The sequence below is a fragment of the Maylandia zebra genome, linkage group LG7 (assembly GCF_041146795.1).
Source record: "Maylandia zebra isolate NMK-2024a linkage group LG7, Mzebra_GT3a, whole genome shotgun sequence".
NCBI lineage: Eukaryota > Metazoa > Chordata > Actinopteri > Cichliformes > Cichlidae > Maylandia > Maylandia zebra.
Window position 1 is genome coordinate 4008067 of NC_135173.1, and position 21727 is coordinate 4029793.

General features: G+C 40.4%; 1 protein-coding gene across 5 annotated transcripts in view; it reads right to left on the minus strand.

Moving 5' to 3' along the window:
• srgap1a (SLIT-ROBO Rho GTPase activating protein 1a) overlaps positions 1–21727 on the minus strand; it is a 76952-nt gene that overhangs the window by 40278 nt on the left and 14947 nt on the right. For all 5 annotated transcript variants that reach the window (XM_004570766.4, XM_004570768.5, XM_004570765.5 and 2 more), the window contains exons 2-3: positions 10609–10804; positions 2897–3059 (exon numbers count right to left, since the gene is read on the minus strand). In XM_004570766.4, coding sequence (XP_004570823.1) covers positions 2897–3059; positions 10609–10804 — 359 coding nt within the window. The remainder of the gene's footprint in view (positions 1–2896; positions 3060–10608; positions 10805–21727) is intronic.

The window sequence follows — 21727 nt, forward strand, 5'->3', positions numbered from 1 at the left end:
TTCATGAATAAAACAGGGCAGAGCAAGACAAAGAGCCAGTTGTATGAATAATGAAAACTTGATGCATGTGAGAAGATCTTTCCAAGCATAAAGACAGAAAAAGCTCGCTACTCGAGTCTTGCGTTTAAACACACAAAAGAGGAAAAAATGTGGTGCTTCTAAAGAAAGCCGTGGTTTCTTTTTAAGTGACCACAGTGCAGAACTAAAGAAATAAATGCACACGCCGAACAGCAACCGGAGGATGTTGACGAAGACAATATGGCCACTATGGGGTCCCTCCTCCGCTGCTGCACCTCGCAGCATGAAACCTGAACATACAAGGAAATATAAACACGGGTCTTTGATGTGGTGGAAGGATGACAAGAGTACAGCTGTCTCCTCAAAGCTGTGAGGGAGTCCACGTAACATGGGGGACTTCTCTGTTGTTTGTGCCTCGTTATTGAAGCTCTGCTGAGATCAAAGGCTCGGGGAAGCTTTAATTAGAGTGCGAGCTGTGTCTCGGGTCTCCAATGAGCTGGGACCTCCCATCAGACTGCTTCTTGTCTGCGCAATGTCACCTGGATACACAAAGTAAATGCCAACTTTAAAAGGACAGTCTATAAAGTGGCTCGATACAGCAGATTCCACAGCAGTAATGGGGATGCAGGTGGAGTAATGACAGGACTGCACTACTCCACAGTTTGTGAGGAGTTTCTGAGCTGCATTAAAAATATGTATCATTATTGAAAGTAGTCTATCATTATGATTGTGAAAGTAAGTTAAGCCCGGACAGAGGTCGGTGACTCGCGGCTCTTTTGCTCCTCGGCTGTGGCTAAAATAAGAAAATGTTAAATGCTACAGGCACAACCTTCCCTGTGTGACGTGATCTGTGCGTATCAGGCGCTCGCCCACATGTGTTTAAGAGAGGGTTGAGAGATGTTACGAGTAGGTTTAGACTCTGTATACACAGAAGGTTTTTTGAAAGTGAAAATGATTGCCTTCGTGAAGCTGAACTTTATAAATTGTGCGTAAATGATTAGTATTTATTCAGGTTTGGATGTTTGCATCTGTAAAATAGTTTCACATGGTGGTTTTTTGTTTTGTGTGTGGATTGAAGCACGTGCGTGTGAGTCCTCAAAAGTTCATTGTACACATTTGCAAAGCTTAGCTTACAGTTGTGGATCATATTGTGTGCATTTGCAACCCTTTTGAGACAAATGTTATAGTTTTCATGATTATTCTTGTTTTAAATTATAGCGGCTCTTTTCCCCCAGTATTCGCAACAAGACGAAACTTTGAGAAAATACTGTCTGTTTCACATCTGGCCTCGTTAGTAGAACCAGAACCCTTTAAAGGGAAATGAGTGTTGCAGCTTCCTGTGAGTCTGCTGGGGGTTCAAGGCAAACCAAGAAATTATACTGCTTTGAAGACCAAATTTAAAAAACAAAAATGTTTCCTTCTTTTTAAACAGATAAGATCTTGGAGGTTTGCAAGAAAGTGGAGCATAAAAAGAGAAAGGATAAAAAGGTTGTGCAAGCTAAAATGACACAAAGGCGCTCCTCTGAAGAAAAGACACTTTGTAATTTAGGTTTGCGGTGAGTTCATGTGACTCCTGCAACATAGGAGCTCATAATCTGTTAGGGAGTCGTCAGCTTTGTGGTAGAAAATGCAGCAGATTGGTTTTGGTCATAAAACCATGAGAGACCGAAGACGTTCTGAATCTTAAAGACTGGTGACCGAGCTCCCAGCGCACTACTCTTAATTCACAAAACGAAACCACGGGAGCGCCACAGACCATCATACCATCAAACGCAATGCTGAATATATATCCTGCATATCATGCGACTAAATATACACTGTTTTTGAATGAATGGATGCATTAAAAGTGAAAGATTGTTTATATAACATGAGGGCCTGGAGACACTGCTGCCCAATGTGACCGCTACGAAGAATCTGGATCATGTTAGGGGTGACTTTGAGTGTTTTGCTGATCAAAGAAAAAGGCACATGTGACCCATTTCTAGCAGAGGTCAAACATCAGTATAATGAACAAAAAAAAAAACCTTCAAAAGCAGTCAAAATGAGACTATGAGAATTTAAATAGACAAGGAAACAGTGATGCAGAGAAAAATACTAATTTATTAACTTATAAAAGGTCATTTGTGTTATATATCAAGTACATGAGTGTTTTGTTATACAGTTGTACGATAAACAAAGCTGAAAAGTGCCATGAATTCCTGCAAATTTGCAAAAAGAAATTGTGCTGATTTTCTTTGTTTTAAAAAAAACAACAAGTTTTTCCCTTTAAACCATAAAGGAAATGAATGAAAACTAAATGAAAAATACCTGCTGCAATTCTTATAGCACAAATAAAAAGACTCAAAAGTCATTTTTAGGCTACGTCCACACTAATGCGTTTCCGTTTGAAACACGGAGACGCCGTTTTCCTCAAGGAAAAACGCAGCGTTTTGAAAACGCTCTCGAAAACGCATACATTTCAAAACGGAGCTGCCCCGTCGCAGTGTGGACACTCGAAAACGCAGACTTTCTAAAACGATGACGCATTTTAGTCATGTGATGCAGTCATGTGACCAATCAAACAAAGACAGCGGAGGGCGTTATACAGCAGTTGTTTTGTTTGCTCTCAATTTTGACAGCCCTAAAAAAAAGATTAATATCAGTTTGTACATGCTCCAGGTAGCTTTTCTTCAAATTCTTTAATTCTCACTCGCTTTCACGCATGCGCAGGACTGGAAGCGTTTTGTGCCGTTTCAATGTGGACGCACAACTTTGTGAAACCGACTGAAAACGCTAGTGTGTGTGTGTGTGTGTGTGTGTGTGTGTGTGTGTGTGTGTGTGTGTGTGTGTGTGTGCACCGCCTCAACTCTAAAAACTACTTTGCCCTTTCTGCCCTCACCTTCTTGAGTAGCCGTGTAGAGTCCTCGCTGATCTGCATGAACCTCATGATGACATTGTTGAGGTAGATGTCACTCAGTGTTGCGTGGTCCTTACTCTCCCTCCTAACCTGGTTCAGCAGCAGGTACCAACAGTTGACTGGTGACAGCAGATTCTGGTCTTTCCTGAGTAAACCAATGGAAATAAGAGTTCAGATAAATTAGGGAATGAAATTGAAAAATTATAAAGTAATGGTTATAACGGAGGTATTCCTTGGTTAACTTTTGTGCCAGACTGAACATATCATGGAGTAAAATTCACTTTATTCATTTTACAGAGTTAAAGAGGATTTACTATTTATATCGTTTTAGAATAATTAGTGCAACCTAAGGTCTTTTGGTTTTTTTTGTTGTATTTAATGCAACAAATTCCCATTAAAGCACTTATCTTTTTTTGCCAGACAAAAGAATGACTGAAATGTGGCTCATTCACACTACACTGTTAACCACCCATTACTTCCAAGCCAAGCTGTTGTGCTGCTGTGAAAATTCAGGAGCTAAATGAGACATTCTTTGTTTAGAAAGATCGATTTGCCCCCAAAACAATTTCATACTTCAATACTATTATCAAAATAACCTTGCAGGCCTGTACAAAATATCTGTATGCATTCATCTGAACATTTTCCTATTGGCAACTGTTGGCTGGTTTAGACAGCATTTCCTCTTTTTTTCTAAATGCAGGAGATCGTGACAAGCAGGATGTTTACAAAAACCTCAAGAGCACCCATAAAAAACCTCAAGAGCACCAGTGCTCGTCACTAAAGCAGAAGACAGATTCATCATAGGCGTCCCAGGGTGTTAAATGTCCCATGCACCACAGGCTCTGGGCCAAAAAGATTCTCCAAATATTACAAGGACTACACAGCTAACTTGGAAATATCAGTGACATTTCTAGGGCAGAGCTACAATGCTCTGAGCAAAAATGATTTTCTAAAACCAGGGAAGAGTGTCCCTAAGACTATAAATACACTGTGTAGACTGGTGTTAAAGAAGCCATGTATATGTTGTAGGTGAACTTGAAGAGTAGAGTAAAACTGCAAAAAGAACAAGAAAGACAAGGAAAAGAAGAGAAGCTGCACAATAGTGGATAATAATAGAAAAGAATTCAAATAAAAATACAGAAGTCAGAGAGGCGTTTCCTGCGCTGTGTGCCGCCTGCAGCCAGGCTAACTGTAGGACATTGTCCAGACCAGAGTGAGCTGGGGCCCTGTGTAAGCAGTGGCCCGCAAGCGGACTTCCTCTGGGTTAATCTATAACATTCCTGCTGCCTGCAAAAAAGTGACACAGAATATAAGTGTGCATGCTTGTGCACATGTGTGTGTGTGCTTGGGAGAGAACTGAAAGCTGGGTCTTGGGTCAAGTCTTTCAGGAACCATATGGAGACTCGCCTCTGCACCTCTCCAAGTTTGCAAAGACGGACAACATTTGTCAACGCAACAGGTGAAACTTTACACTTGGCAAAGCTGCCCAGCCCTGACCTAGCCTTCAACATTGGCACCACATCTGCTTGGTGAGCAAAAATGAAGAAAATGAACAACTGATGCAAACATTCCAAACAGCTGAAATGTTTCCTGAGGTTAAGCAAAAACAGGAAGACAACTACGCAGACATGAAAAACATCCAAGGGGATTCGTTTTTCAAAGAAACCAGACGAACATGATAACATGTCCAGTATGGTTGGGAATCAGAAAATAACTACATTTTAAGACAATAGTATTGCAATACATTGCCTGTGATAATGGTGGCATCACAAAGCAGCGGCATATCATTTTAATACATTAGTTCCCTGATTTGCTTTCCTCAGCTGTCCCTGACGTCAGCCCTGTGAATGTGCCCTTCATTGCAAGTTAGTTCACTGTACCTTCCCTCACAGCACCATGTGAAGTCATGGTAAAATGAGCCATTTAGCACAAATACATGTTTTAACCACATTTGTGTGTATAAATAACTTTTACACACGGAGAAAAATATAGATTCTCACACTCACTCAAGCAGTAACTGTGCTTGACGGCATCACTCACCATCTGTCAAAGAGCAATTACTATAGAAATCCTTTCTGCATTATGTATCAGATCCATTCTACAGCACTCAATCTAGACTTGTGGGAACAGTACTAGTTTGTGTTTATTAATTCACTCATGTTCTCAGGTCCAGATGAATCATGTTCTGTAGGTCACTGACAAGAAGCTGGACATAAAACGCCACAAGCCACTAAACAATTTAATACTGGTAAATTGACTCCTCAGACTGGAAAAAAACCCACTGTACTGTCTGAAGTAGGACAGCATTACTAAGTTTAACCTAATTTAACACCAGAAGTAACCTGTAACCTATGTGCACATGGCTAATAACATCCAGGGCATCCAACAAAAACGGCATCCACCTTTCACATGAAATTTGATTAAATCTGAAACATTTAAAGAATAATGTAGCATAAGTAACAGTGTAGCACATGTTATCAAATTAAATCAATTTGTTTAAAAAAAGAAAAAGAAAAGAAAGAAAGTTTGATTTAGTAGGGTCAGCCCCTTCACAAAGTATAAAGAGGACAGGCAAAAAACAAGTGGGAAACCCACACAGGCTGTGACAACATAACCCCCTGGGAGTTGCTAACCCCACATATAATGGCAGGAAAGTCTCACTGTCATCATTTCCCCCTCAGCCAGGGCAGGAACTGGGTCAGACAGAACAGTGACAGATAGACAAGACTCCCCACAAGAGCCAAACACAGGTATGAAAAGAGGAACTCGTGTGTAGAAGAGGGGTGGGGGGGGACAGAGGAACAATGTCACCATACTTGCACTCTCATACAGCAGGATGACACTAAAAATGAAGGATACCAATTCAGTGTGTACAGTATTTAAACAGAAGGTCTTATCAATAGAAATGGCAAAATAGCAAAGTTGTCTAGTGCCACACTGATTTAAAAAAAAAAAAACAACAACAACAAAACCCCCAAAACGTTTCACTTTAAAGTGCACAAATCTCCAGCACCAACGAAGCTGACTCGCGGTGCAGTCTTTCTGCTTATTTGAGTACACATTTACATTTTAAAAGGAAGCAACAGAATGCCAAAGGCTCATAATGACCACAGGAAATGCACCATTTTCTTCATCACTGGTCCTGTGAAAGAATCCCAACAAAGTTGAACTTAATCAAATGAGAATGCGTCAGCAGTTTTCCCTAGACAGCATGTGTGGCATTACACAGACTAAGCAGCCACGATGTTTTCCACACCTCCCGCTAATCCTCTGAGACAAAGTGAGGAAGTCCTCTAACCAGCGGCTTAATTTCAGATAAAAGCAGCATATTTAAGATAATCCCAGTTGTGGCTGATGCTACATAAATATTTCAGTTATTCTTTTGCTCTCCGATTCCACGTCCCCTCCCTGAACAAACCTTGCATAATACAGTATCTGGTTGTTTGCATGTGTGTGTTTAAGAAAGACTGGGGGAGAGAGAGAAGAGAGTGTTTGCCCATATTTGTTCATTTGTGTGTGTTCTGCAAACAGCCGCTGAAACACAAATAGATGGCTCTCCCACAGAGTGCTGCAGTGGACAGCACTGTAATTTTGTTTTCTTTCAAGAAGATCCCCCCCACAAAAAACCCAAAACTAAACTGGTGGCTCTGAAGTGTCCTAATGCCCGTTCATTTTCAAAGCTGATGTGCTGCACTCAGAAGCTGCTGCTGTCTGCTTTACTGCAGCATTGCCAAACATCCGGGACACTTAAAGCTCTGAAAGTTTTCGTATCTATTACACTTTTGCTTAGACCAACATGTTTAACAGCATGTGTTCTCCAAAGTGTCCTAATTTGACTTTATAGCTGCTAATTGTTACGTTTAATTGGGACAATTTTTTCCAATGCTGCGCACTGCGTTTACTTCTATAATGAAGGCTGAAGAACAAAACCTAAAAACAGAACTACACAATGATCTCTTCATAGTTAACCGTAAAACAAAAGTTCTCTTGGACAACAAGAGTCTCAGAACAGGCAGTGGCTTAGAAAAATACTAAACTACATAATGATCAAAAGTAATGATGCCTGTAAGACGCTATATTCACATATTTGTTATTATTGTTATCTCTTTTGTTATGCTGAAGTATGTTGAGAAGCAGAAACGAGCACCATTACTTTAAAATTTACACTTTTGTTGCGTTAGGCCATTTTCAAATGTGGCTACAGTCTTTACTCTACTTTAGAGTTCAGCAGACCTCTACTGCAGTCTCCCTAGACTCCACAGGTATAGCTCAGCTCAGTACAGGGCACCCCCGAAGCAAGAAGCATTCCTCTCCAGCAGCGAGCAACCGCAATACTCCCACAGGTCGCACAAAGTCTGTACTTTCAGATGTGCACAAACTTCATTTCACCCCCGAGAAAGACTGAACTCCTACTGTGTCAAAACTTTTTCGTAGCTTGGAATAGCTCGAGAACTTTATGGTAACACGTAAATGGTTCAAGAACAACATAGCTGCCTTCCAACAGCAGAAAACTAGGTTTAGTCTTGTCAAACAAAATCACACATGGCAATGTTTGCAGACTGGTGGAAGGAAATTGTGGCATCGTGTCTTTATAGCTTCACAGAAACATGGTTTATACGAAGGGGGTATGGGATCACAGAAGCATAGCATCAACCACCACCTGTGTTTTGCCCCATTTCCTAGAGGCAACTAAAACAAATACCCATGGGATGAGGCTCGAAGCTGCCTACAAGGGAACTTTCTAAAGAAACTGAATATGTCAAAAATGCTGCATATTAATGCATTTTTAACTAAAAAGAATGACATCTTGAACGCTCATCTCAAAATCTGCTACGCAAACCAGACTCAACAACACTGCTTCATTGCCAACACTTTGTGAATACAGCTGGTCTTGACCAGTTCTTAGATTTAGCTGCTGATTAAAGGACGATACTTCAACCAGGAGCAATACAGTCAAAATAAGCAGAAGTTTAAATTTAGCAATATGGCTCCCTGCCCGACCATGTCCATACACAGAAAGCTGGATCTGAAGTATGTAGATGAACTGATCTGCCATTGTGGATGATTCCATAGCCTTCCTTAAGCCTCAGTCAGAGATCATCTGGCTTTCCCAATTACTAGGGAAATCTGCATTTCCCAACTGGTTGGTGAGTGGCTGCTGGCTGTTGCAAGGTGACAATGGTCATAACGAAGGTGTTGTGATTGTTTTGGTCACTAGCAGGCTGCCACAGTCACCTGTAATTTGCATGAAATATGTCGATTTGTCCGTCAGCATTTGACATTTATGTTGTGTGCTGTCGTGCAACTGAAAAGTAAAGCATATACTGTTGTAAATGTTGTGCCTTGAAAGTGAACTTTCATTATTTCTGGTTTGTGCTGCATTTTTCAGAGTTTCACTAGGACTTGGCAAGTAGTTTGCAAGTGTCTTCACTTCACAGTCACATGGAGGTTTTTGGTGCAGCACCATATACCTCTCTGCGACTAATTTCACGCTAGCAAACACTCACCAACTATCAGAAGGGTCACTGATCAGCTTCTAATACTGTTTAACTAAGACCTTAACTCGCTGCTTTACCAATTTTTCCCCCAAGTTAATTTCAAAACTAGTGACGTACCTAATATCTGGAAACAATCTCTGTCCACTCCTGACTCAAAGAGCTGGATCGTGTATCAGTGACAAAGGTCAGATTTATGGGGCCATCAGGTCACTTCAGTTGTTCTCTGCTTACTGTGCTAGCTGGCAGCAGCAGTGTATCAATTGCTAACAGGAGAGCTAACAGCATAGAGGAAGCAAACTGCAAAGGGTCAACAGTTTGAAAGCATTTCGCACTCAACACAACAGCTTTTCTTTTTATGCCTTCAATATTTTTTAACTAATTGCATTGTGGTCAAATCTACACTCACAGTAAGAGCAGGAAATAGAAAAGTAGCAAAACTTTAAAACCAGCATGCAGGAACCAACTAACTCTCACACTCAACTTAAATAATTTAGGTAAATGATGTAAATACTTATTTCAGTAAACTAATATTCTCTGACGCATGTATTTGCTACAAAGTTGAATAAATAGTATTTAAGCCGAGCTTGGTGTTGTCTGATATGGGACCAGTGAACTCCTAGACCCTTAAAACAAATATTACGTTATTATCTAGTATTTGCAAATATTATTTCGACGCCTTAGCTTTTGCTAATAGAACCAGTGCATCGCTAATAAAAATGGACATCATGCTACAGACAGAATAAAAACAGTTTTTCACACCACAGACAAATTTGTCCAATGAAAACAGCCTGGAGAATACTGAAGCCTTATTGTACGTGCTTATGTGAACACAAAAATATGGGCCACATGATTTAACACCCGCAGGAGAATTCTTAATGTTATTCAAACGTCTTATATTTACTTAAGAAATATGCTCCTAGGCAGATGCCAAATGTTTACCCTGTGAATGAAGTGACCAGACTGTACATCATACAATGAAAACCACAGAGCGCCATACCAGAGTCTTCTCACTGGTTACACACATGGGCACGCACAGCTGCTAGAGCCATTGGAACTTCAGACAGAGAGCAGGGGCTATTTGCAGACAGCGAGGACAAACATACATTTTATTTTTGCTCCACCACAAGTTCAAACGATATGCTAATGTCTGCTTTTTCCATGAGCCACCTCCTACTAATAAGGCCAAAAAGCACACTATACTTAACTGTGTCAAAATCGATCAAAAAGCCTCCGAGACAAACCGATGCACAATAAATACAGCGGAAGAAGAGGGAGGAGGACAGGGCGAGAAAGAAGACAAACAGAATGAAAGCAAACAGTTTTTCTTCTCACTACACTTTGGTATTTTTGTTTAAGGGTAGATACCAAACAAAAATACTCCTTGAGAACTAAATATATCCAAATATCCAAAATATAAAGTACAGAAACTGTCAAAGATCTTAACTCTAATCCGTTTTATAACAGCTTTGCCAATTTTAGAATATATTTAGCAACTGTATCAAAATAATACCCCATCCACTAGATAACGTCTAATATGTCCTTATGATGACATTCACAGCACTTTGTCCTCATTACTTAGGCTTGTGTCTATTGTGGCACACACAGAAATGCAAAATGAAAAGTCAAGATGGATTATTCAAGAAGCTCCTCTGCTACAATGATGTAATATTCTCAATATATTAATATAAAACACTACATGGTTCTACACATTCAAACAGTACAAATTGTCATGAAACACACTGGAAAATGTACCTTTTCAAATTCCTCCTCTGACACTATCCTGTTTTTCTTTAGTTAGACCTCATCTTGCTTTAACAAGGCAGATTTCTCTGTTAAAACAACCTCACCGCTAAACTGGGCCTGTATAATTATGATTCACCAATAACGCACAGTGATAAGAACAAATTTGGCCGTACACACATTGTAGGAACCTGATGATTTTGGACCTTTTTTGTATGACCATTTCTAGGACGTAAACAGAGAATGAGGTCAGGTAACACCAATAGAAAAACTGCCTGGTTGGTGAACTAGCCAATGCCTGATCTGATTAATTTAGAGATTTGTTACATCCATATTTGTGAGGCAAAATCTAGAAAAGCTTAGAATTACAGAGCAACAGTTAAAGGTTATTATTGGACCCGTGTTACATAAGAAACACATTGACGACAGACAAACATCGAGACAGTTTCCTCTCACTTGTATTGCTGGTGATCTTTAGTGCTGCGAGTCTTTGCCATGAAGCGTTCGGCCAGCTTCTCGAGGTTTCTGGAGTACTCCATCTCAATCTCCGCCTTCTTCCTGAAGAAATCCTGGAGGTCCTGCAGCAGCTGGACCCGCATTTCTGTCTGCTGGTCCAGACATTTCTGCTGCTCCACTAACTGGGCCCTGATCTCTGAAAAGACACAAATTTAAAAAAAAATATATATATAAATATAAATATATTAGGAGCTACAAACTGAATGAATGAGAAGAAGCCACAGAAACACATATGTGAGCTTTCTGAGATCTTGTAATAGAGCTAAACTAGCTAAATGATTACATGCAACAGTTATTTCTGCAGTAATCGCATGTATTTACCGGTTAAATTGGCTCTTATTTTGAAAACTACACACTCTTAAATGTTAAAATACGTGAAAAATATCAGTTATGAAGGTGCACAATTTGGCTTAAAACTGGGCATGGAAGCATAAAATGTCTAAAATGTATCGATAGGTAAATGGGACAAATGATCAGCAATGCGAGCAATTACATGATAGTATGTGTGCATAGGAGTGCAACTGATAGGCCCACCATAGCTTATTATCCCTTAGTTATGGGTTTTATGAATGTTTGTAAAGATATGAAGTTGTCGACTGGTCTCAGGTGTTTCATTAAGGCTGAAAATAACTCGAGGATGAATGGAAGATGATTCACGTCATACCGAGGCTACAGCGCAGACCCGTGCATGCACGCGCACACACACAAACACAGATACATGCATTCTCATTGGTGCTCATCAGTGAAAATCCACTTAAGAAGGCAGAGGGACAACACCAGGCATCACATAAACAAGCTGTACATGCAGGCAAATGACCCTCTAAGGTCTTTTCTGAGAAATCACGGTTGTCAGCGTGGCCCTCATTTAAATTTACGTTCTCAACAGGGCAACTGGGAGTGCACACACACACACTTGCATGAAGACAGTCGCACACAAATTGTTTCCTCTGTGTGTTCCATCTCACCACAGCCGTGTATAATGGATTTTACCTAATGGGCGCAGCCTGGTCGGACATCTTCAGCAAAGGAAGCAGATTAATGAGGTGATTTAAAGCCAACACCACTGGAGAGAAGTGTGGAGTGATCCCTAATTCTAAAGGTAGAAAACACTAAGATGTAATGCCTCACAAGTCATTTGTAGTCTGAGCCATTATACAAAAACCAAACCAGCCTGATTGGGTTAAAGATTTAATCATCCTGGGTCATTCAGAAAAAGACGACTACATTTATGGAACTGAATTCAAGGTTTTTATGCCTTTTTTTTTTTATATCAGGTCAAATGACCATACCATTTGACATTTTAAAAAAAGTGTTTTATCTGTTTTTCTGCTTTTTCTAATAAAAGAATTTGAAAAATTCAATTTCAATAGCAAAACTTCATACATTTCCTTTTCCTTTCAAGCACTATCCCTGGATTTTTCTCATTATTTTCTGATTACTCAGTAGAGAAATCCTTTTCGTGAGCTGTAAGGTGCAGTTACTGACATTATCACTGAGTAGAAACTGTGAACAGAGATCTAAACCCAGATAGCTTTTACCTAAACACATCACAGCAAACCATTGCTTTCCTTTGAGGAGTATTCTTGTGCTTGTGTGAAATGACATCTACATCGTATGATGTAGATGTCATCATACGATGACATCTACATTATCTCAGCTACAGTGAGAATTTTCCTATATTTATTTACATATTTTTTCTACTTACTTTTGAGTTGCTATTTGCTAGTGTTAGCTAACCATGTATTCACTACTTTTAGCTAACTGGTTAGGCTTCCGTGTTTGTTAAAACTACTGGTCAGTACCCTAGATGGCTGTAGTGAAGAGAAAGCATAAGCACAGCCTGTTAGGAATCAAAGTGAAACTTGTGGATTATGTAATTCTGCCCAGTATTAAATGTACGTCAGACCTGAATCCCACTTTGGCCTCATCTTCATGAAAGTCACAGTGAATCAGTTTCATTTTCATTAGTCATAGTTTAACGTGTATCAGTTCCTGTTGAAAAGGCTTTGTCATACTGCACTGCTGGATCACTATTGAACTACCTGATTTGTTTCGATCGTACTGTCTATGTTTATATATCAGTGTCTGAAATTGTGATTCATTGATGGCTGTTCAGCTTTATAAGGGAGGGAATTTAATCATCTCCTATGCCATGGTCAGTGACCAACTAATAAGCTCATCAGAAAAAGTTTCCTCATGGATCTTTTTAAAAAATAAATAGGACACATCCTTTGAACCACAGAGCAACACAACCCAGACGTCAAGGAGCCACAATGCTGACATTAATGCTTGGTCAGTGTTTGAATCAGCCAACCTCCTACTTAGTTAATGCAGTCGTTAATACAGAAGTAAAGCATACAAAACGTTGCGATAAGTATTTGATGATACAATCATACGGGAACAAATACTTTGGCAAGGAAGATAAAAGATCCCTAAGAGCCAGAGTCTTAACAGAAATCCATCAATAGTTCAATTAATGGCCAATCAGCTGCTGACTCATTTAGACAGCTTCCAGCCAAAGATGGGTGAGAGCTGTCTGTCTGCCTGTGTGCATATGGACACATGCCCATGATGCAGTAATCAATTAGAAAAAGCTCCACTTCATTCATCAACACAAGATGTGCTCACCCCATCCTGATAAATTAAACATTTACATTGAGTCTAGAACTGATTGTTTTTGCATTCTCACATAGCATCGACTTCCTTCTGGCACTCATAAGCAAATAAACCACTTTGAAACAGCTGGAACACAGAGATGCTAAATTTAAATCAATGTTTATCACAGTTGTTAAAGTCTTGTGAACCAGAAACAACATTATCATGGACAGTTTGCAATCGAGAACATCAGGCCATTAAACGAGCTAGCAGGACACCGGTGAGCACTAAGAAAAGGTTTGCTTTTAAATTTGACTTGAGTAAAGTACACCGGGCTTTCTGATGAATGAGTAAACCTTGCAATTTTTCCCATCTCCAAAGGGTGTGCGGATTAAAACAAAGCTACCGTGGCATTGACACAAAGGACTGTACTGGATCATTTAACACAATTACACTCGTGACTGCACACAGAAACTCATTAAATCATTCATTTCGAAGTCAAGTATTGGCCACTAACGCTGTAGCGCCAAAATGGAAATGAATGTTATAAGGCAACCACCTGTCAGACAAGATAATAGGTCGGGCGCTGCCTAAAACTAGGACGTGCTTTGCAAATTGACTTTTTAGTTCTAGAAATTAAACAGTGAAAACGAAGTCACGGAGGCCTATCGTCACAATAAATACAAAAAAAACGTTTCCCCCCCCCCCCTCAGTTTTGGCCACATGTAGCTGCTGTTTTCCCAACCTACAGAAATATCCTCCAAAACTGCCTTCCAAATGCTGGACACTTTAATATAGGGGTGTCGAACTCCAGGCCTCAAGGGTCGGTGTCCTGCAGGTTTTAGAGCTCACCCTGGGTCAACACACCTGAATCAAATGATTAGTTCATTACCAGCCCCCTGGAGAACTTCAAGACATGTTGAGGAGGTAATTTAGCCATTTAAATCAGCTGTGTTGGATCAAGGATGCATCTAAAACCTGCAGGACACCGGCCCTCGAGGCCTGGAGTTCGACACCTCTGCTTTAATAACTACAAAACTCCAACTGTTGATTTTTCAATTTCAGTTTAGACCAGCCGTCCATCCAGTTCCTAGCAGCTTATCCAATTCAGACTCATATGGACTCATGGCCTTTTCCAGTTGTCATTAGGCAAAAAGCAAGTTACACCTTGAACTTGTCTCTAGTCCATCCAGGGCTAACACAGTGAGACAGACAGCCATGCATGCTCACAGCGACACCTATAGCCAATTTAGAATCACCAGTAAACACAACATGCAAGTCTGTGGACTGAGAGGGTAGGTTAAAAACTGCCCACACAAACATGGGAAGAAAAGGCAAACTCCACATAGAAGGGCCTCAATCAGCTGGTGGGTTCAAACCAGGAATCTACACTGTATGCACAAGTGTGGTAACAGGATGGCATTGTTGCAACAACAGTTTATAAATTTGTCTTTTTCCCCTACTAGATGTGTCACGATCAATAGCAAAGTCAAATCATTTAAGAACCACCGCAACTCAGCTGCAAAGTGGCACACAACATAAAGTTATAGAGCAGGGTCACCGAGTGCTGAGGCGCCTTGTGCACACAAGTCACTGACTTAGTAAATGCATGAGAAATATACAGTGATGGCTGCAAGAATAGCCAGCTGTAACCAGTTGTTTATGTGCCCGGATCACATCGGAGTATATGAACTTGTCCATTTATACAGATACTAAACTGCAGTGTCACACAGGACAATGAAACTGTGTCTCAAAACCAAAATAGCTATCAGTGTTTAAACTTCAGGAAACCAAACAGAACAAAGCAGAGTAAAGTATTTGCAAAGTAACAGAATGAGTGACAGGAAAGCTTGCTCACCACTTGCAATTTTTCATGTTCATGCACCATTTAGAGGGCACAAACTCGAGTTATGATTTTCCATTTATATAAAAAGGGAGAAAGTTATCTAACCCCATGTGTAAATATTAGAAAGGAAAAACGAATTTACTTTGGTGTTTGAGGTCAGTCTTCCTTTGATCATACTGATGCTTTATCTGAAACCCATACTAAGGGCAGCATCTGCTGTCTGACTCACTTCTTAAAAAGCTAACACGACCAACAGAGGCCGTCACTTGGGACCTTGAAGGCTTTAAAAATCAAGCCACTCCAAAGTTTTTCTCAAGCTGGAACCATCTTATTGCGGTGGCGAGTGCTGATCTATTATTACATGCTGCATTCCTTTCTGCCACTCTGAGCTCATCTGTATGGTAAACATGTGTGGAGGTCTGTGTGTGTCTGCGCGGTGTTACATCAAAGCCTGTGATGCACTGCACCCTAACACACGCACAACTGTGATAGACAGACTGAAATGAGAGCACCCGTGTTATATCTTAAATTCTGCTAAAGAAAACAGAAATGCGCAGTGTAACACCGTCGTCCTATTCCTCCTGCAAAGCTACGTAGCCTGCAGAATGATAGCATAGCCTGTAAACATGTCGGCAACAAATCCAGCTCACCGATGGACACCCAGTCAGTGTTACCCAGAATGCACATGGTTCTGATATGGACAATGAGAGAATGCGATTTGCTCTTTGTGGTGATCAGTAGGACCAAGGCCGCATTGTTTCTGAGCTGGATGCTATCCAATTGCTCCTTTGGAGAGCACATCACATACTTCACATAACCCCATTCATGGCGACAAATATGTCCAAAGTTGCAGTTCAGAATGGCTGATCTGATTTGCCAGATAGGCTTGTTCTATTGTCAAAGAAAGTGCCTTGTAAGCAGGATGGCTACTGACCCACAGTGTTGACCCTCTGAGAGAGAAACTGGGCTCCGGTAAAAAACAACTCGGCTACTGTCAGAGGGCTCGAGAGATAACTTTTCCTCTCCCTCAACAACATGCTCTCCCATGATGCTGCCAATTAACTCTGTTATGAATCAATCTGCCTGAAATACATCTGTTACTTATAATAAGTGCAACATTGTACTCTTCCGTGGGAACTATAAAAGACTTTAGACTCTCAGAGAGTTTCTACAGTTGCTCCAAGTTGATTACAGTTTCCACAAGCAGCTATCTGGGACATGCTGTACCACATCAGTCCCACTGCTGCATTTCCACATGCAGACTGGCTCATCAGCAGCACCTGAAATAGCGGCTAAGGCCTGGGGAGGGACTATAAAGGAGCGTGCCCAACCTTACCATCTGCTTCAGATCTAGGGTTATGGGAGAGGGGGAGTTGTCCATGCCTCTTCTAGAGGCTGGATACAAGACAGGATAAATGGCATCAAACGTAATTACAAAATTGCTGATCAGCTTTTAACAGAGAAAAGGTTTTTAATTATAACTGGAATGGGATCACGTTCTAGAAAAACTCGCCTATGTCACTTATTCTCTCACATTTGGATAATCCTACAAAGGCGTGCTGCTATATTTAACTGTAGCAGTGCTATCATTCATGTTGCTGCTGTCTTGATAAACGCACACCAAGACACAAAAGCAGTTCTATCCAAGCAATTAGATCCATAAAAGATCTAAACCACATCTTGCTTGTCCAGATACTCATTTACATTACTGCCTATGAAGAAGGCCCTGCTGTTATATATTAATGTGCCAGAAAAACAGAAAATCCTTGATGTGAAAAAGCAACTCGAACCATGTGATAGGGGCATGTTGAAATTAGATATTAAAAAGGGAGATGAAAGGTTGGGATCGTGGACATGTGCGGGTAGTTTTTTTTAGCGCAGGCGTGCAACAAGAATGCAAAGCAAAAAATAAAATAAATAATTACTATAGTTGTAGCTACCTAACTGTTACCTTCTCTCACTCACAGCACTCATGCACAGTGAATCTTCACCAACACTGCTGTTGGAAAATCAAACCCACGCTCAGGGTGTGGGTGACCCACTGGTCACTTGATCCACGTTAGAGTCTTTAGAAGTTTTCCAAATGGGAGAGATTTCCACATTTTACATTATTGCTCATCAGGACAGCGTTAGATGCAGTGCACCTAAAAAAAACCTGTCAGTCACTATATCTGCTGAGGTCATGTAGTAACTTGAGAATTGACTCCATTAGCCTGGGGAAACCACTAAAATTCATAGTTTGCTTGGTATGCCTGACCAGCCCTTCTGTCCTACATCTGGACAAACAGCTGGATTATGTTACTGTGTTATCTCAGATTACATCACTACCCAGACTGCATTACTAATATGTAAGCCTTCTCTACTTGTATCATATATCCTGTGTGTCTGATAAAATAAAATAAAAATAATCAAAGGGCAGCCAAGCAGTTTTTTTTGAATGAAATAAAGCTGTGAGGGACACAGCTTTAACTTGAGGAGTATTCAGGTTGGTCTTAAGTCAGAGGGACTTGCCAAAGAGGCTGAATGGATTCCCTCCGCTTACTTAAAGCACAGCCAAATTACTGGCAGCTCTGCTAAAGGGTTTTATCTCAAAATATTGTAGAGCTGGCAACAAGGTCCACATTACAACATCTGACTGACATGTTAACAGCTTCCAAAACCGCAGAGAGGCTTCCAGTGCAAGTACTGTAGGCTACTGTGATCCAGAGAACGGCTGCTAAATTAGAATGAAAGAGAGCCTATAATTCTCCGATTCTTTCAAACACTCAGATCAAAACTAGATCCTTTGACATATTCTGTGATTGAGCAGGAACTGTCTTCAACTCACCAGAGGTACATTTTAAAGAAGCTTCTTCCTTTTTCACAGTGGCAGCAGTGACCAACAAACCAGCTACTTTTCTTGATAACTCCTACCCACACACTCACCCACACGCACATAGAAACAGGAAATGCAGTAGTAACTGTGCTGTGAATTCTTGTGTTTCCTCTTGGGTCTAGGATTATTGTGAGCAGCAGACTCAAAGAGTTCAGGTTCCTTCCTGCACTCTAGTTTTTTTTACAGTCTGGCTCAGAAACTGCTCAGTCATGGTGGATAACTCTCTGCACTGTTCAACCAAAACACACTCTAGCGGTTAAAAACCAATCTTAAGCTAGACGATTCTAACTGCACGAAACAAAGGCTTCAATCTACGTCAAGTCCATTCAACAAGGTAATATTTAAAATGTATAATTTCAATAACAGAAATCTAATAATCTATGCTAATTAGATTCAGCTTAGCTAAGTGGCTCATAAGTCAAAAGGCACCGTTGCTAAGGCAACACCCTGACACACCAAAGGCTTACAGCAGGCAGGCATGAGATCAATCACTTTACGGTGGCCTTCGAGGACCATCATTATGATCCAAATAAAATAAGAGTGCAAGGAGCCGAACGCTGGATGAAGTGAGCCCGTTTTAGAGCCTGAGCTGTTTGTTCAGCTGCTGTTTAACATCTAGACACACTGTTTGATCTGGATACCAGTCTGGTGTGTTGGTGCGTCAGACGAAAGTGTGGTGTTTTGTGCTCGAGAATGCGTTGTTTAACAATGGACTGCAATGGCAAGCCAGAGTGACAACGAAAGCTTCAAATAATCGTGGAAAAATATGACATCACCAGTATAGAATAAGCTAACTCTGTGAGGAATAAAGTAGGCTAAACTGTGAGCTCTAGCATGACCCAAGCCTGATATGACTGCCACCTTAAACAGGCCTACTGTTAAGTCTAGAGGTAACATGTGAAGAAAAACTCGTATCAAGTCATAGTACCATAATAATAAAAGCTCTTTTTTCCTTCTTTATAGTTCAAATGTCTACCCTCTCTTACCCAAATGCCCATTTCATAACATCTGGCAGAGCCCGTTATATGTCCTAACATCTGACTTGTCACTTCTGGATGTGAAACTTGCCTTAGTGTCGACTTTTAAATCTCTTTGTAAACGATGTTTTATCATAAAACTTTATGCTTAACTAAATATAGTTATTCCAATTTATTAAACATATTTTATGGTATCTGAAGTTGTGCTTCTTATTAATCTTCAAGATGGATTTTTACTAATGACTCTTGTTATGTCTGTCTACTATAGCTATGTTAAATAAAATTGCACGGTGCCACTAACTACCCAACTCTCTGGAGCCAGTGGCACAATTAAAAAGAAAATGATTATAGTTTAACTTAGTCTGAAAAATGTGTGCAAATTTATTCGGCTGACATAAGACATAGACCTCTATACTGCAGAAGCTATTTGAAAGGCATTTTCTTTTATACCACCGAAGTCCTTTGTCCAACTGCTGTGGATCAGAGCACACTGCACTCTGCAAAGAGGCAAACGACAAACTTTTCAGAGGCACCTTTCAAGTCTGTGGGGGGGATAACTATCTGATATTCAAAACTTCTCTGTGCTCTATGCCAAACCCAAGTTCCCACTGACACATGCTTTGACATGACCTGTTAAACTAAAGCAAGAAAGTAGACAAGTAAGAAAAAAGGGATGGTGTGGCTTAACGTCAGAAAAATAAGAATCTGTAAGGAAAACAATCTCTTTCAGAACGATGGCATGACCAAACTGCTCACTGCTGCCCTAAAGGAACCGGTGTGGGCTCTTGTGTGTCAAAAAATGAACTATGTAAATATTCTGTACATACTGAAAAAAAGCTAATTTTAATTCAAAAAGAATACTGCGCTGAACACCAAATTTCGATATGTCTAAAGTTTGAACTTTTTACCTTTTGCCAAGATAAAAAAAAAAATAGTCCAACTCCTCACCTTGCATCTGGCATGTCTTAGTGCCTTTGTCTGGACATATTAGTGGAGGTAGAGCTAAAGGGGCTAAAGCTCATATGTCAATGCAAACAGTCATTTTTAACAAAGCAGCCCTTAGGGGGGAAAGAAAAAAAAAAACTTGGCTGGGCATGCCTACAAGTCTTACAGTTGGGATGTTTGTTTGGGGTAACAATAGTATGAAAATTGTGCGGTTGGACAGCTGAAGAGGGTGCAGCATGAGAAACATCTGGAACGGATGCGCACAAGCTTTCATCTGCTGGAGTATTTACTCTAAATCACAGTAAACAAATGGAAACTGTAGCACGCTGGTAAAGACTTTAATGACACAATGTCTGTAAGATGAACCTAAAGAATGGCAGGGCAGTTATGTGGCCTACAGTGTTGAAGGAGGGATTGTTTTTAGGAGATTTCCCTCTCTTGGGCCTCAAGGAGGTGGGAAAGGGAGAGAAAAGGAGAGCAGGGATTTGTACCTGTGTGGGCTTTGGACAATTACACTGCAGGTATAGAGACAAAGCTACAGAGAGATTTTCAGTGGGAGAGATGACTCACTGAAGACATTGAATATAATAAATGAATTACTAATTTGTAAAAGTACGTTTGCTCACGTTGTATGTATCATCAACTAAAACATTCATCCTTTGATCAGTAAAATGTTACATAGGTGGCATTTTAGTTTCTAACATTATCGCCAACGTTACTGCCGACCTTTAAGTGGACCTTCCTCGATTGCATGAATGTTTGTCTTAACACTATCGACCTGTTCGCCTGCCTCTGTTGTCCATCTGCTTTTTCATAGTTTGTTTTGTTTCAGATGATTTACATAGCTGGCTTCCAAAGCCATCTGTCCTCCTGTGTTTCTTTCTGTCCAGCTGTCTATTCACCCACTGTGTTTGTACATTCTGTTTCCCTTTCAGAAATCTTTCAAAAAAAAAAAAAATCCTGAAATTTAACTAAAAACCAAGAGAAGGAAAGAGCCATTCCTTCATCGTTTGTACAGTACACACTGAAAAGCAAAGAAAAATGATCTTCCCCTGCTCGGTTTCCCATCTGCCCTTCCTCCTTCCCTCCCCTTGCTCTACCACAAAAAACAGCACCTTGCAGGATGTGCGGTTTCTGGGCCTTTGATAGGGTTAAGCCGGCAGTGGAACTGGAGGGGCCGAGGAGGAACAACCCTCCTATTCAAGACTAGGCCTGTAATTTCATCGGGAAGGACATGTGCTGCAAGCCTACTGGTGAGACGGAGGGAATAAAAGAAACTGAGAAGGGAAGACAACGTAGTATAAGGCCAGTAAAATAAAAATACTGCAAAGCGGGCAGAGGGCTTAGCAAGCTCTTAAACATTAAAGGGGAAAAAAGGCACGCTATTGTTATAGTGCAAATCTAACAACCTATAAGAACACACTCGAATAATCCACTGCCACCATACCGGTAACAGACACCACAGGGACACCCCGGAAATCTCAAATTCTTGTCATGATGTTTTTGAGCTGATTTAATAGTTTTCTTTATAATGTATTATGCGAATCCAGAGGCGAGTACAAATAAGACTGCTCCACAACACACACACAAAAAAGACAAATAACAAAAGTAATATAAATTTTACATGTTGCTGTACTTAAATACAAACCAGCACCTCTCCTCTTCCTGCAGTTTAGCTTCTGTGAACCTGACGCCCTACCACTAGCTAGTCTGTACTGTAAAACAAATTGCACATATCTGTTGCCATATTTTTAATTTACCTGAAAATGAGTAAGCTTTTTGTCTTCCTAATGCTCATCTTGTCTGCTTTGAAATAAATTG